At 41.5% G+C, this 13,797-nt stretch overlaps 1 protein-coding gene across 4 annotated transcripts in view; it reads right to left on the reverse strand.

Moving 5' to 3' along the window:
* The window catches only part of Ccdc174 (coiled-coil domain containing 174), a 20,172-nt gene continuing 6,375 nt past the window's right edge, over positions 1-13,797 (reverse strand). For 2 of the 4 annotated variants that reach the window (XM_020175689.2, XM_074044486.1), the window contains 8 exons: positions 11,995-12,053; positions 9,566-9,737; positions 7,030-7,125; positions 5,211-5,353; positions 4,706-4,800; positions 3,796-3,925; positions 1,597-1,749; positions 1-477 (listed from right to left, as the gene is read on the reverse strand). In XM_020175689.2, the coding sequence (XP_020031278.2) occupies positions 179-477; positions 1,597-1,749; positions 3,796-3,925; positions 4,706-4,800; positions 5,211-5,353; positions 7,030-7,125; positions 9,566-9,737; positions 11,995-12,053 (1,147 nt within the window). In that variant the 3' untranslated portion in view covers positions 1-178. Of the gene's footprint in view, positions 478-1,596; positions 1,753-3,795; positions 3,926-4,705; positions 4,801-5,210; positions 5,354-7,029; positions 7,126-9,565; positions 9,738-11,994; positions 12,054-13,797 lie in introns of all 4 variants that reach the window. The other 2 variants (XM_020175688.2, XM_074044484.1) reach the window with 1 other exon arrangement.

The following is a 13,797-nucleotide window of genomic DNA, read 5'->3' on the forward strand; positions in this document are numbered from 1 at the left end:
TGCCTATCCCACCATTCACTTTACTCCCTGCTGACAAATCCAACCTGAAGCCTGTGCCTTCTAGAGGAAGGACAGGAGGATGGAGGCACATCTTAGTCCCTAAAATAACTCCCCCCTCCCCCCTGAGAGAGGAGGGCACCACTGACAGTACAAACCCAAGTCAGAATGCTGTTCAGGGTCATGTCACTTGTTTATAGTATGATATCATATCATCCAGAGTTTTGAAAGTCACTGTGGGGGCTTGTGGTGGGCCTTCAGGGGCAGGAGAGGATGTCGTATGGACAGAGCTGGGCTCCTGGCTCTGGCCAAAGTGCTGTCCTGAGTCACTTGGTGCTGGTCCAGGTCTGTTCCATGTGTGGCTACTGACAGAACCAGTTCTCTTTTGACCCACAAAGTAATCTGATGGTGGGGCAAACTCAGGATCTCGTTCGGCCCGGAGATCTGACTGCCTCTTTGACCAGTATCCAAAGGAAAATTCTAGGAAAAAAAAGCAAGAGTACTATCAGAGCTGATTAATGAATCATTTAAATTTATTGTTACTATCTTTCAGTTGACTGTTGTATATATATTTCTTAAAAGTCACCACAAACTCTAGAGAACAAGGATAGCAAGGACAAAGCTTTATTACAAGGTATATAAGTAATAGTTGGGAAATATATCAGAAACCATGCTAAGAAAAGGAAGTGACCACTCCAGACAGGGAAAGATTATAGGAAGACTTTGCAGAGGCCACTGGCAGGCTCTAGAGACATTGCCAAAAAGGCAGTAAAAGTACATTTGAGAAGTAAAGAAAACTCAAAAAGTCAAACATTTGCTTGACAAAATGTGCTAGGTACTCCACACCAAAATGTAAATTTTGTCCTTTACTGAGTTGATATTGTGTGTCTACTTCCAACAATGGCCCTTGCATTTCTCATACTCTTTGGATCTCATTAGTTCAAACAGTACAAGTTAATGTACTACTGAAAGGATCTCTTTCAAAGAAACATAAATCACAGTCCTCTCAAAACAGATTGCTTTTGGCACCATGATCCACGTGAATTTACAGTGTGCATGCCTCTCAAGTAAAATCAAGTTCATACACAGCCATGCAAACTATTTTCAAATCAACATAAAAGAGACTGCTAAAAACAAAGTAACTCTCATCATCAATTCATCATACTTAAAAAGTGGTTCCTAAAAAGTGGCATGCCAAGGCTGTAAGACAGAATGAATTTAAAACTTCCTCCAGAGCTTCTTAAAAAAAAAAAAAAATCATCCTTTTGACATGATGCTTTTCTATTTTTGTCTTCTGTAATCACATTTTGCAGTTCTCCTATTTATAAGCAGCAAGTATCTAGTATGGAGAAGAAACAAGTTCAAGGTCTGGAGGTTTCCTTAAGCCTCAAAGGCACTAAGCTTCACCATGGAGTTGGCGTGTGGCTCAGTGGTAAAGTGCTTGCCTACCATGTATGAGGCCCTGGGTTCCATCCCCGGCACCACAAAAACAAAATCAACAAAAAACTTCAGCAGAATGACACTTTGATAGAAAACAACAACACATCTTCTGTAAGGCCCATGGGGAAAGGTTTCATACCTGGGAACCTGCTTCCTTACCTTTTCCTCTGTCCCACTCCCGCACATGCGGCACTCCAGGCTTGGTATCCTTCCTTTCCTGGATTATAACTTCTACTTTGCTGCTCTGGGCAACAGGAGGTGGAGCTGGCACAGCCTTTGGTGCTGGTGGCAAAGGCCCAACAACGTCTCCATCTACTTTTCATAAGGAAATAGACCTCATTGTAATAAATTTAAAAACTGAGTATGCTAATCCTGAAAGTAAAAGTAAAACCAGTATTTACAGAGCACTTATCCCATCCTAGGTAGCGGGTTATTAAAGTTTTCTGTATACACTTGGTTATTTAGTTCTTGTAACCACCCTAATAAATTCGGTATTACCGTCTTATTTCCATTTTACCACTGAGGAAAATTTGGCTCGTGATCACTTATAGGTAGCACATAAGTGATAAGACAGAATTGGATGGGCTTCAAAGGCTCTGTGATCCCCATTAGGCAACAATCAAAGCACCAGAAATCCCCGAAGTATCCAACTCAAGTATCAATCTCAGACAAGGCAAGAGGAGCCAGAGTGATGAAATGCTGGAACCTGCTATACACTCTTCAATTTGGACCATGTTGTTAAATTTTTAAAGCAAGCTGAGTGTAAAAAAACACTGGGGTGACACTTCTTCACACCTTAGTAAAAATAGATACCATGCAGAGCTTAACATGTTGAGACAGTGTTCATATAAAACTAACACAATTTTCCACTTCCTAAGTCTTTCTTATCTCTTTTCAAAGCTTAAAGGAAATCTTTCTTAGAGGTTGAAAAATAGCCCATTCCTTGACACGAGGCTTTTGTGAGAAATGGGGGAGGATTCTATATATCCCTAACACCTGCACTCCCCTTTTTCTTGTTAGTAGAATGCCCCCAAGTTTCAGCTGCATACCTGGCCACATACACCCTAGTTGGATCAGGAACAAGTGTGCCTGGGAGCAAGCTTTGACCAGGCAGATGAGAGCAACACTCTGGGCAACAGCAGAAATAGCAAGATGGGAGGAAGCCAGGGACCAAATGAGCCCTGGGGCAGAACTAATCTGCCCTGCACACTCCCCATTTCTTCTGAAGTGTTAAAATAGAAACAGATTTGTCTTCTTTGACCCATTCTGTGAGGGGACTTTGTTATGGCAATTCAGCTTCCATTACACACAGTAAGCTAGTGGGACCACAGCTTTCAATAATGTGTCCAGGGAAAATGTGCTCTAAGTTCTCAATTACCAATCTCTAGAACACAGTTCTTTGGAAGGCTGTCTATATTCATCTAAATTCTTTACCATCCAATTTTGTAAGTATTTTTTAAAAGATGGTATATTATAACAAAAAATCTACAGCTTTAAGCAAAAAAAAATAAAAAAAGTCTAAAAAGCTAGAAGAAAGGATTTTGAATGTTTTCAGCATAAAGACATGATAAATGTTTGAGGATGCAGATTTATTTACACTGATTTAAATATTACACAGTGTATACTTATACTAAAACATCACAGGGCACCCCCAAAATATGTGCAATTTATGCTTTTATGTTTTTTAAAACAAAAATTAAAAAAAAAACTTTAAGTCTAAAACATATAGTATATAACGAGACTTTACTTAAATATCTTTTCTCTAATCTCAGTTACTAAACTGGCATTCTAAGAAGTGACCCAATGCATCCTGCACTAACCCCTTGTCCACTGCTTAAAAACACTGCAGTAGCTGGTCACTGGTGGCTCACGCATGTAATCCTAGAAGGCTAAGGTTGGGAGGACAGTGGTTCAAAGCCAGCTGGGCAAATAATTCTTGAGGCCTCCATCTCCAAAATAACCACAGTAAAATGAACTGGAGGTGTGGCTCAAATAGTAGACCACTGGCTCTGCAAGCACAAAGCCCTGAGTTCAAGCCCCACTCCCCTCAAAACAAAATAAAAAAGAGCTAGAGGTGTGGCTCAAGCAGTAGAGCACCTGCCTTGCAAGCACAAAGCCCTGAGTTCAAACCCCAGTTCTGCCAAAAACAAAAACAGATCAAAACAAAATAAAAAAACACAAACCACTGCAGTGTCCTTCTGCACCATAAATACTGCTCCTTGTAGTGCCTCAAAGGTGCACTGCTTGCTTAGAGATGAAACTAAATGGCTAATTCCCGTATTGCCAGCCGTATTAGTGAGATATCAATGGAACTAAATATTTCCCTTTTGAACTTCAGAAATCTGAGCCATGGTATACCTCCACTTTCTTCTTCTGTTCCATCTTTTGATTTTTTCATCTTTTTTTGTCGAAGCTTGGCAAGTCTTGCTTCTAACATAGCCTTTCGCTTTTCCTTAATGTTTTCTCGTTTTGTTCTCTGATCTGTTGTCTGAACAGAAAGTTAGAAAATTATTTGCTTGAAGCCATATTCATAATATTTCTGTTCAAAAGGATGAAATAATTTTCTTTTAAAAAGAGACTAATTGATTTTCATGGCATCTCTAAGAAGCTATCCTTGAGACCCTAAAAATAAAGACCTATGAAGCACTAGTTCCCTGATGTCTTATGAAGTTTAGTAAAAGCTCAGAGCATCTTGGAAGGCTTTACATTCACGAAAACCATCCAATTCTTATCTACTTCTTAATCCCTTAGATAACTTATGTTCTCACCTAGGCCACTTTGACTTAAAACATCAATGTTACATGGGTTACTTCTGAAACAGTTCTTTTTTTTTTTTCGGCAGTACTGAGGTTTGAACTCAGGGCCTTGCACTTGGTAAGAAGGTGCTCTACCACTTGATCCACACCTCCAGCCCTTTATGCTTTAATTTTTTTTGTGCTTTTTGCCAGGCTGGCCTTGAACTACAATCCTCCTACCTACACCTCTATACAGATGGGATTACAGCTCAGCTACATGCTCAGCTTGTTTGTTCAGATGAAGTCTCACTAACCTTTCTGCACAGGATTCTGCCTCGTGAGTATCTTGAAACAGTTCTGATTTTAAAGTGTGAAACACCAGAGCATATAGCAATTACCTTTACACCACCCACCGTGACACTGTAAATATCTGTTTTAATTTCCAATTTTGTTTACTACATTTTTTTGCATTATGGTCCAACCAGAAATCAACCTCTCAAATCCTTAACACTGACTTTGAATTTAATCTGTACCTGTTCACGCAGCATTTCTAAAGTTTTCATTTGCTTGTTTCTCAACTCTTTGTCTCGGGCAAAAGCAAAATAACCAACACCAAGTTGCCGGGCCTCTGAAACAAGTCAAATTATTCCAAAGATTAGATTTCTCTGATCAGTAAACCACACTCGAGCCAAAGTTCCTAAAAAACCAAAAGAAACAACAGTGATTTGAACATCACATTCAAAAAAAAGCTGTGAAGTTAAAAAAGAAAAAAATTACTGGTTTTCTTCTTGTTTGCCAAGTGATAAGCATAACAAAGACCCACTGACTTTTAGCTGTGGCTATCTTCATTTCCCTTTGGGAAAGAACTCCTGGATATTACTAGACCCTCTGTTAGGAAGACTTTCCCAATATGAGTACATGAAGCGAACAAGAGGAACTTTCAATTTCCAAAGCAGAATCTTGGATTTCTATGTCAGAGCCATTGCTTTCTGAATACTTCCCTTCACGCTTGCCATTAGTACAGGAAAACAATGGTACCATTCTCCCGGATGTCTTCGTAATGGATGGGCCCCATGGGCCTTTTCAGAGCCTCCCTCTCCTCTTCTTCCCATTGCTGCCGCTGAAGCTCTTTCCTCATGTCCTCAGATAGTAAGGTTTTTTCATTAGCCGGACTAACAAAGCTAGTAGAGGAACAGAGCAAAAGCTATCTTCAGATAAGAGTGCTAGGACAGCAATACCCAAATGCTGTCAGTTTGACCATGGATAAGAAACACTATTTGATAAAGACAACAGTTCCCTATAAAGGTTTCTGATCTACAACACAATTAGAAAATAAAAAAACTGTTTTCATCTTTTTTAAAATCAAGCACCAGACTTGTTACATAGCATGACAGGGAACTGCCTCAGCACTCAAGACATAATTTAAAAGCTGGCTGCAGTGGTGCACACCTGCAATCCCAGAACTCGGGAGACAGAGGAAGGAAGATTATGAATTCTAGACCAGCCTGGGCTATACAGCAAGACCCTATTTCCAAAAAAACATAAAAGACAAATAACTTTCCTTTCTACCCTGGTACTCCCAGCCTTCTTTGGATTGCCTCTTATCCAGGGACATCGAAGCTGACTAACACTGTGTGGATCAGAGCCTCTTGTCCTGGAGATGGCTGAGGTTTCTGTTCTCCATTCTTTATGCAGAGTCCAGGCCTACTGTAGGATGCCCAACTCTGGAGAGCTCAAATAAGGTGAAGCTTCTCCTAACACTTTTCATACAAAAGTTGCCTGGGATAAAAGGAATTTTAGTCCCCACATGTTTAAGCAAGTTATTTCTTAGGTCCCACAAAAAATGTAGTTATAAGGCCAGTATAAAGAAAAAGTGAGCAGAGCATGGTGGCTTATGTCCATAGTCTGTAATACCAGCAATTCAGGAGGCAGAGATCAGAAGATCACATTTCAAGGCCAGCCTGGGCATACAGCAAGACCCCCATCTTAACCAATAAAATGCTGGGTGTGGTGGTGCATGTCTGTCGTCCCAGCTATGTGGGAAGTGTAAATAGGAGGACTGAAGTCCAGGCCAGTCCAGGCATAAAAGCAGAACCTTATTCAAAAATATATGAAGCAAAAAGGGCTAGGGGCATGGCTCAAGTGGTAGAGTGCCTGCCTAGCAAGCACAAGAGCCTGAGTTCAAACCCCAGTAGCACCAGGAAAAAAGAAAGAAAAAGAAAAAGTGAATAAGCTAACTATTTTCCTGGCCCTACTTGCCTGTGGAATAAGCAAGTGTATATTTCAAACCCCTTTGTCCACAAAGGTTGGTTTGTTGGTTTTGAGTTCATTACATATTTGTTACTCTTTATTTTTTTTGGGGGGGGGGGTTGAAATGCTCTATAGATTTTTTTTTTCTTTTATTCATATGTGCTTACAATGTTTGGATCATTTTTGTTACTCTTTAATTAGACACATTTCCAAATAAAAAGATGTAGCTCTACTCATCCCTGTCAGTAGCTGCATATATGGATGATCAGAGCCAGGCACGGGGTTTGCATATGCAGGGGTGGGCTTGTGTCATTTGTGTCCCACATACCTAGCTGAAGCAGGAGGTTAGCTAAAGCCCAGGAATTCAAGGCCAGCCTGAGCAACATAGTCTCAAAACGAAAAACGATGACACACCATTCAGATGACCCCTGAGTGTACGTTCTGTGCATACAGGCATGCTAACTACTAAAAACTGTGTCAGGAAATATTCTTCTATACTCCCCTATCCCCCACATCTTTTTACTGGAACAACAAAGATAATTAATTATAATTGATATGCCCTTCCGCATATCAATCTCTGGGCAGGCCAAGGTTTATCAACACTTACAGTCTCCCCTGAAGATTTTTATCCATCTCTAGAAGATCTGGCAAATCCTTCCTCATGCAGCGCCGGGATCGCCCTAAAGAGTCCACATAATCCACCCTGAAATAAAAGTGAGAAGCTCTGAAGAAGGTTTTGTACACATGTGCAGTTCCCTCAGTTGGAGAGCAGGTACATAGTGAAGAAGGAATATGGGTAAGGCGAATGCAGCTGTGAATTCAGCCAAAAGAATTCTATCTTGAGAACTAATTTGTTGTGCTACAAATATACAAATAAATATTTCAGTTTTTAAAAAAGGAATAGTATAGGTCTCATTACCAAGAGGAATCCCGAACCTAAGGGACCACTACCACTGAGAAAATGCTTTTTAAAGTTAGAAGTTCATAGACAACAAGTTTATTGTACCTTCTAGCAATCTTAGTTTTAGAAACTGTAGAAAATAATTGATCATTTATGTCTCTGATTTCAAAGATAAGTCACCAATACAGAAATTTGCTGTGACAATGAAGAACATACTTTAGTGCAGACAACTCCAGATAGTTTATCAACATCTTAATAACTTTACTTTGTACCCCAGGTTTTCATTGCTCATTTCCTCAGTTCCCTCAGGTCTCACTTGATAATTGTGTCACAAATATTGTGACTTTCTACCAAAAGAAATTGTGGCCAGGAGCTGGTGGCTACTTGGAAAGCTGAGATTAGGAGGATCACAATTCAAGACCAGCCCAGGCAAAATGTTCACGAGACTCCATCTCATCAACAGTGGGGCACAGTGGCATGCATCTGTCTTCCCAAGCAATGTGGGAAGCTGAAATCAGGAGGACAGCAGTTCCAGGCCAGCCCCGGGAGAAAAGTTTGTGAGACACCATGGTGGTGTGCACCTGTCATCCCAGCTACTGCTGGAAGCGTGAAATAAGAGGATCTGGTCCAGGCTGGCCTAGGCAAAAAGCGAGACCCTGTCTCCAACATAACATCTCCAAAATAACTAGACAAAAACAGGCTGGAGGTGTGGCTGCTTAGCAAGCACAAAGCCCTGAGTTCAAACCCCAGTATAACCAAAAAAAATATGTGCAGGTTCTCATGGAACATGTTTGAGATCTGTGACAAATATCTCCTACAGCATGGTGCTAAACACACAATAAGGGATCAATATATGCTAGTTAGTCGACCAATTCAAGGTCAGACTCAGCATAGATGTAGATTTGCTTTTATTAGCAATTTCTTGCCTCAGCAATGCTGATTTCCACTGTTAGCCCATGATCTAAAAACTGAATAAATGGAAGTCCACTACAATCATCCTATAGCTGATTACCACAAGAAATAAAACCCCCAACTACAGAAAGTAGTTTCTTCCTTTTTTTAAATGAATGGGGGGCAGCTGGGCGGGGGGGGGGTGGTTTGAGAAGAAAATCATCTAGCCAGATGGTCTGTGCAACTATTTACACTATTTTTGCAGAAAGATATTCTACCACCTGGAACTGTTTTTACAAGCAGTTACAATTCTGGAGTTTAACTTAAAAACCACAAAAAAACCATCAGAACTGCTTGCAGTGTGTCTCACTTCACCACTGCAGTATGTGACACCTTCAATTGCCCTCCAAACTCCTCAAATTGTTGGCAAATTGCTTGTAATCATACAGGCATTAATAAGCAAAAATTTGAAGACATTAAACCTTTCAAAGGAGATGAGATTTCTGCTCTGAAAAGCAATCACAGACTATTCTGTTCTGGAGTAGGCCTCCAAAACATACAGCTCCTACCAACTCAGAGAAGGGAAGACAGTAGTCAGCAGCTGCTCTAGCTCATCAGCAATTGCTTACTGAGCAGCTCCCACCGGGGCAACCCTGGAGGTGCCAGGATGATCCAGGAGGACTGAGTCCTGACATCTCAATAGAGGCCTGGGGAAGCGGAGCACATGCTGAGAAACCTTACTAACAAGTCAGGCAGGATATAAACCTAAACAAAAGCTTGGTAGTTAGGCCTGGCAAGTGTCAACCATAAATAAAAGCTAAGACCCAAGAAGCAGGAAATATATTAAGTGCCAGCCAAGTTCATATGAATGAGCAATCACTTAGACTAGAAACGATGAAGAAGTACCCTGACAAAATAGACTGTATGTTCTTCTTTTGGCTCGTTATAGCCTGCAACCAGAGCTACCCAAATGGTTGCTAACTTAAGATGTAAGTTTTTAAGAAGACACCTGTTTGATCCCAATGAAAATGTTATTTCTGAACCACTATGAACCCCTCAGTAGTATGAAGATGAGGGTCTCTGCTATTAACAGAAGCATGAACTGTTCTCTTCAGCTCATAAAATTACTGTCCCCAGGGCCAGAAGCTGACAAAAAGCCAGCAAATGCTCCTGTTTCTACATCTACAATATGCTAATCCAACCTAACTTAAAAGAGTGGTCTTAACAGACAGAATATCCAAGGAAAGTAAGAAGATATGGTATGCTATCAACCAAACAAAATCACTCTTGAACTCTCAAAGTGCCAATGCTAGTCTGAGGAAGCCACTCTGCTCTAACCCGTGTCACCCACCATTCCTCGCTGGGGTCTTGGGGAGGAGGCGTGTCTCTTTCAGGAAGATCTTCATCGTCCCTTTCCCCTCCCTTCTGGAACTCTCTTTTGGCACCAGTCGCTTCCATTGCTCTACGTTTGTCTACGATCTTCTGTGTGAAATCCACGAGGTATGTATCCTCCACTTCCTCATCTAGGAAACAAAAACCAATTTTAGATTTTTGACATCAAAAAAGGAAACCATGCCTGTAACTGGTACGTTCATCAGCTGGTGGCTCCAGTGACTAACAGATCACAGTTGATGCCTCCATCCCCAGACAGCTTACAAAGACACAGAGTCACCTGGCACCTGACAACAGGCCATCGGAAACATGGACCACTACAGAACAACCTTTAAAAACCCTCAAGTTTTTGGCTGCCTCAGTGTACTATCTGATAAGCAATACAGTCTCAGAATGACATCTTAAGACAACACAGCCACTTGATTTTAAGCACTTCACGGCTAATGACATGTGAGAGAAGCAGAATAGCATTTCTCCTGTTACAGATCAGGACAGCAGTCCTTTTCTGCTGCAGGTGTGACAAGCCTTTCTGAACACACGGGCTGCAGCACTTAACCCTTACTACATCTTGATGATAGGGAAGTGTTCTAAAGGGTATAACAGGAGTGAAAGAAGTCATCTGAGCTCTTTTCAAGCCAACAGACATGGCTTTCAGGAAGGGCCTGGAGCTAGGTTCTGCTGGCAAGGCACAAAACGTGCAGAACACTGTGCACCCTCAGGGCTTACACATAAAGAGCTAAAACACATACTGACCAGGATACAGCAATCCACAGCTTTAATTTCACTCAGGATAGCTCTGTATGCACAAATAATGCTCTGTGAAGTCTTGCTAAGCTGAATTTAGGATACACTTGAGTCTTTTTCTCTGAGGATGAAGACTAAGCTATACTGAACAGCTACTAGGTTTCCTGTCATCAGGAGGTGGGGCAGCCCCCACTCTGGAGTGGAAATAACCTGATACTTCAAAATTGGCCCGAACATGCAGGATCAATATTCCTATCAGGATATGGACCTGGCAGTTTTGACCAAATCAGACCTCCACTTCCATAGTCCTTGGACTTGGTGTCTGTTCTGGACAATATAAGCTTGAATCAAAAGAGAAAAGAATAAAATAAATAAGATTTTTACTGTTTTGTTTTTTATTTTTATTTATCTTTTTTTTTGTAGGACTGGAATTTGAACTCAGGGCTTCATGCTTGGAAAGCAGGTGTTCTACTTTGAGCCATACCTCCAGTCCATTTTGCTCTGGCTATTTTGGAGATGAGGTCTTGAGAACTATTTGCCCAGGCTGGCCTCAAATCATACTCCTCCTCATCTCGGTTTCTCAAGTAGCTAGGATTACAGGCATGAGCCTGTATTCCTATTTTATTGGCTCGTGGCAATAAAAATGTTCTTAAAGCCACAAAATACTTCAAAAACTAAGGGAAGAGAACTGAGGGGTAGGAGCACTTGAGTGAGGCTGCCTACTGACCGCCACCCTGCTGCTTCTTCAGGAAGGCAACAAAGCCTCCCTATATCTCCCAGCTCTGCGAGTGTCTGACCTTCCTGCTTCAGGCTCCCTGCTGTGGGAAGAGGCAGCTGGTGGCCCAGACTCAGCCCTGCTTCTCCATTCCTGGACCCCGGAGCCCTGCTGCTTCATCTCCAGGGGAGGCAGCCCTGCTAAACACTGGCCCTGCCCTTCCCCCACCGACCTGCTCTCACCACTTTCCCCCAGCAGACCCCTTTTCTCCAGTTCTCTAAAGCCTTCAGGACCCATATCACGGCTACTTTCTCCTGAAAATGCCCTAAGCACACGAGTAGGAGAGTACTATTCTGCCTTCTAGCAATGAATGTGTACTGCCCTCACATCTCTTCTACTGCTTTCCAACTGTGAATTAGGTTTTCCATGAATTAGAAGTATGAGGAAAGGGAGTTTTATTATTACAACTATTTTAAAACACTTATAAGCACAGCCACAGAAATAAAATTGATAATAGAGGAAAAATAGGGAAAAAAGAAACATCACCCTAGCATCCAGATACAACCATAAATCCACCTGGTCTTTCTTTTTCTTTAAACACAGCTATAATCATACATAACTGTGGTCTATTTAAACCTTGTTGGGCTTTGTCCCCTTTCCCTGTCCCTGACAACACCTGCCCTAAAGGCACAGACAGGCCCCTGGCTCCCCTGTACTTACCGAACCCTCCCAACACCTAAAACACTCCCCAGCACCCACTGGGCAACCACAAATTACTGTGGGTTTTTTTAATCTCTGTGTAGCCACTGAAAGTAAAATTTTGATTTGACTTTTAAAATTTCTTCCTTTTCTTACATTATTTGAAGAAATAAATATCTAAGATCTGTATGAGTTAAAGAAAATAAGGTACAAATAAACCATTGCGTTACCTATAAAGTCTCCTTTAGTCATTTTTTCATATAATTTGGCTTTTTCTTCCAATTTTTCCCTAGGAGAAAAAAAGACAAGAATTAGAAATAGTCTTACAACCATCCCTCCTGGTAAGGCTACCACACCCTTGGGCCTAATGGCAGCCATCTCCTCCAAGCCTTTTTCTGACAAGGTGGGCAGAACCAGTGCTGATTGCCCTGTCCTAAGAAGACCCTCAGGTCCAATCCATCTTCTCTGCCAACAAAAACAGAAGCTCGCAAGAACATGGCCTGCATTCTCTTATGCATCATCACATTCCAGCACCTAAAGCAATACCCAGTGCATAGTAGCTGCTTTATGAATAGTGATGAATGAATAAATGAACAAACTGAGTTGAAAGTCCAACAACTTAATTTAACTGCTGAATGTAACTTAGATTACACATGGCAAAAAAGAAAGATGCTGCTGGGCAAGGAGGCTCATGCCTGCAATCCTAGCGATAAGAAAGGCATAAATAGAAGGATCATGGTCCAAGCTGTCCTGGGCTAAAACATAAGAGCCTATTCAAAAACTAACTAAAGCAAAAAGGGTTGGAGACATGGCTCAAGTGGTAGAGCACCTGCCTAGCAGGCAACCTTGGGAAAGGATCACCAAACTAAAGGCAAAACCTTTTGCATTACTGTCTTTAGACCAAGGTCTGGTCACCCGTGACTTATTAGGCTTCTCTCAGGGGCCCAGAGACCAAGTTCTTATAAGTCTGTTAAAAAATGATAAAATCTATTTTAAAGAGAACATGAATAATGTATTTGTGACACATTGCTAATATAAAGCAAACAACAACCCTGGCATTTCAACAAAACAGCCTCTCTGCTCGTATGAATTCTGGTGACATTTTTTTTAGTGGGCAGAGAGGAGATAAGAGGACTAGAAATTCTTTATTCTGGAAATATTTAGTGATGCAGAAGAGAAACCCCAAGGAGTCTACCTGGGCCTTCTCTTGTGAGTGATCAGACTTAACCATATGCACAATTTCTAATGGCAACCAGAGGCTACAGACTCCCTGGGTCACATGGCTGTGACAAGTTACTTAACCTTCTTTTGCCTCTGATACCACAAATACAGATGAAAAACAAAACTGTACTGCATGTAAGGGCTGTCTTGAAGATTAATTAGATAATGGATAAAGCCATGCTGCCTCCATCTCTTCTATGTCAGCAAGATCCCACCTTTATTTTGTGCATTCAATCAAGTACTCATTGCATGTCTCCCATGTACCAAGCACTGTTTTAGATGGTGAGGACTCAGAGGAACAAGACAAAGCCCCAGCTTTCATGGAGCTGCTGTTCTAAAGGACGAAGAGAGAGGCAATAAGTAAATCAGTGAAAAAGAGAATTACAGGTGGTGAGAAGTGCTGTGAAAGAAACGAGAGGCAGGGCCGCTGATGGAGGGCTGCTGTGCATTAATGGAGTGCTCTATGGACTGTCTTAGTCACATCAGGCTTCTAACAGGCAAAGTTGCTCATTTTAGAGGAGTCTCATGTAGTAAGCTGTGTCATCATAGACTCAGTGTCTTTATGAAAAGAAAACTTAAAAAAAAAATTTTAACAACAGATGTCAAGATAGCCCCTCTGAAGTGACAAGCGAACTAAAACTTACACAGCAAGAAGACGCCAACCACAGGCAGATGGGTTGGGCACAGCATGTCAGGCAAAGGAAACATGAAGTGGCAATGAGCTTGATATGCTCAAACAGCAAAGCAGAGAGTGATGCAAATAAACACAGAGGGACAGGCAGGGGCAAGGTATCTGGGAAAGGGTAAGGAGT

This window comes from Castor canadensis, chromosome 10 (genome assembly GCF_047511655.1).
Source record: "Castor canadensis chromosome 10, mCasCan1.hap1v2, whole genome shotgun sequence".
Taxonomy (NCBI): domain Eukaryota; kingdom Metazoa; phylum Chordata; class Mammalia; order Rodentia; family Castoridae; genus Castor; species Castor canadensis.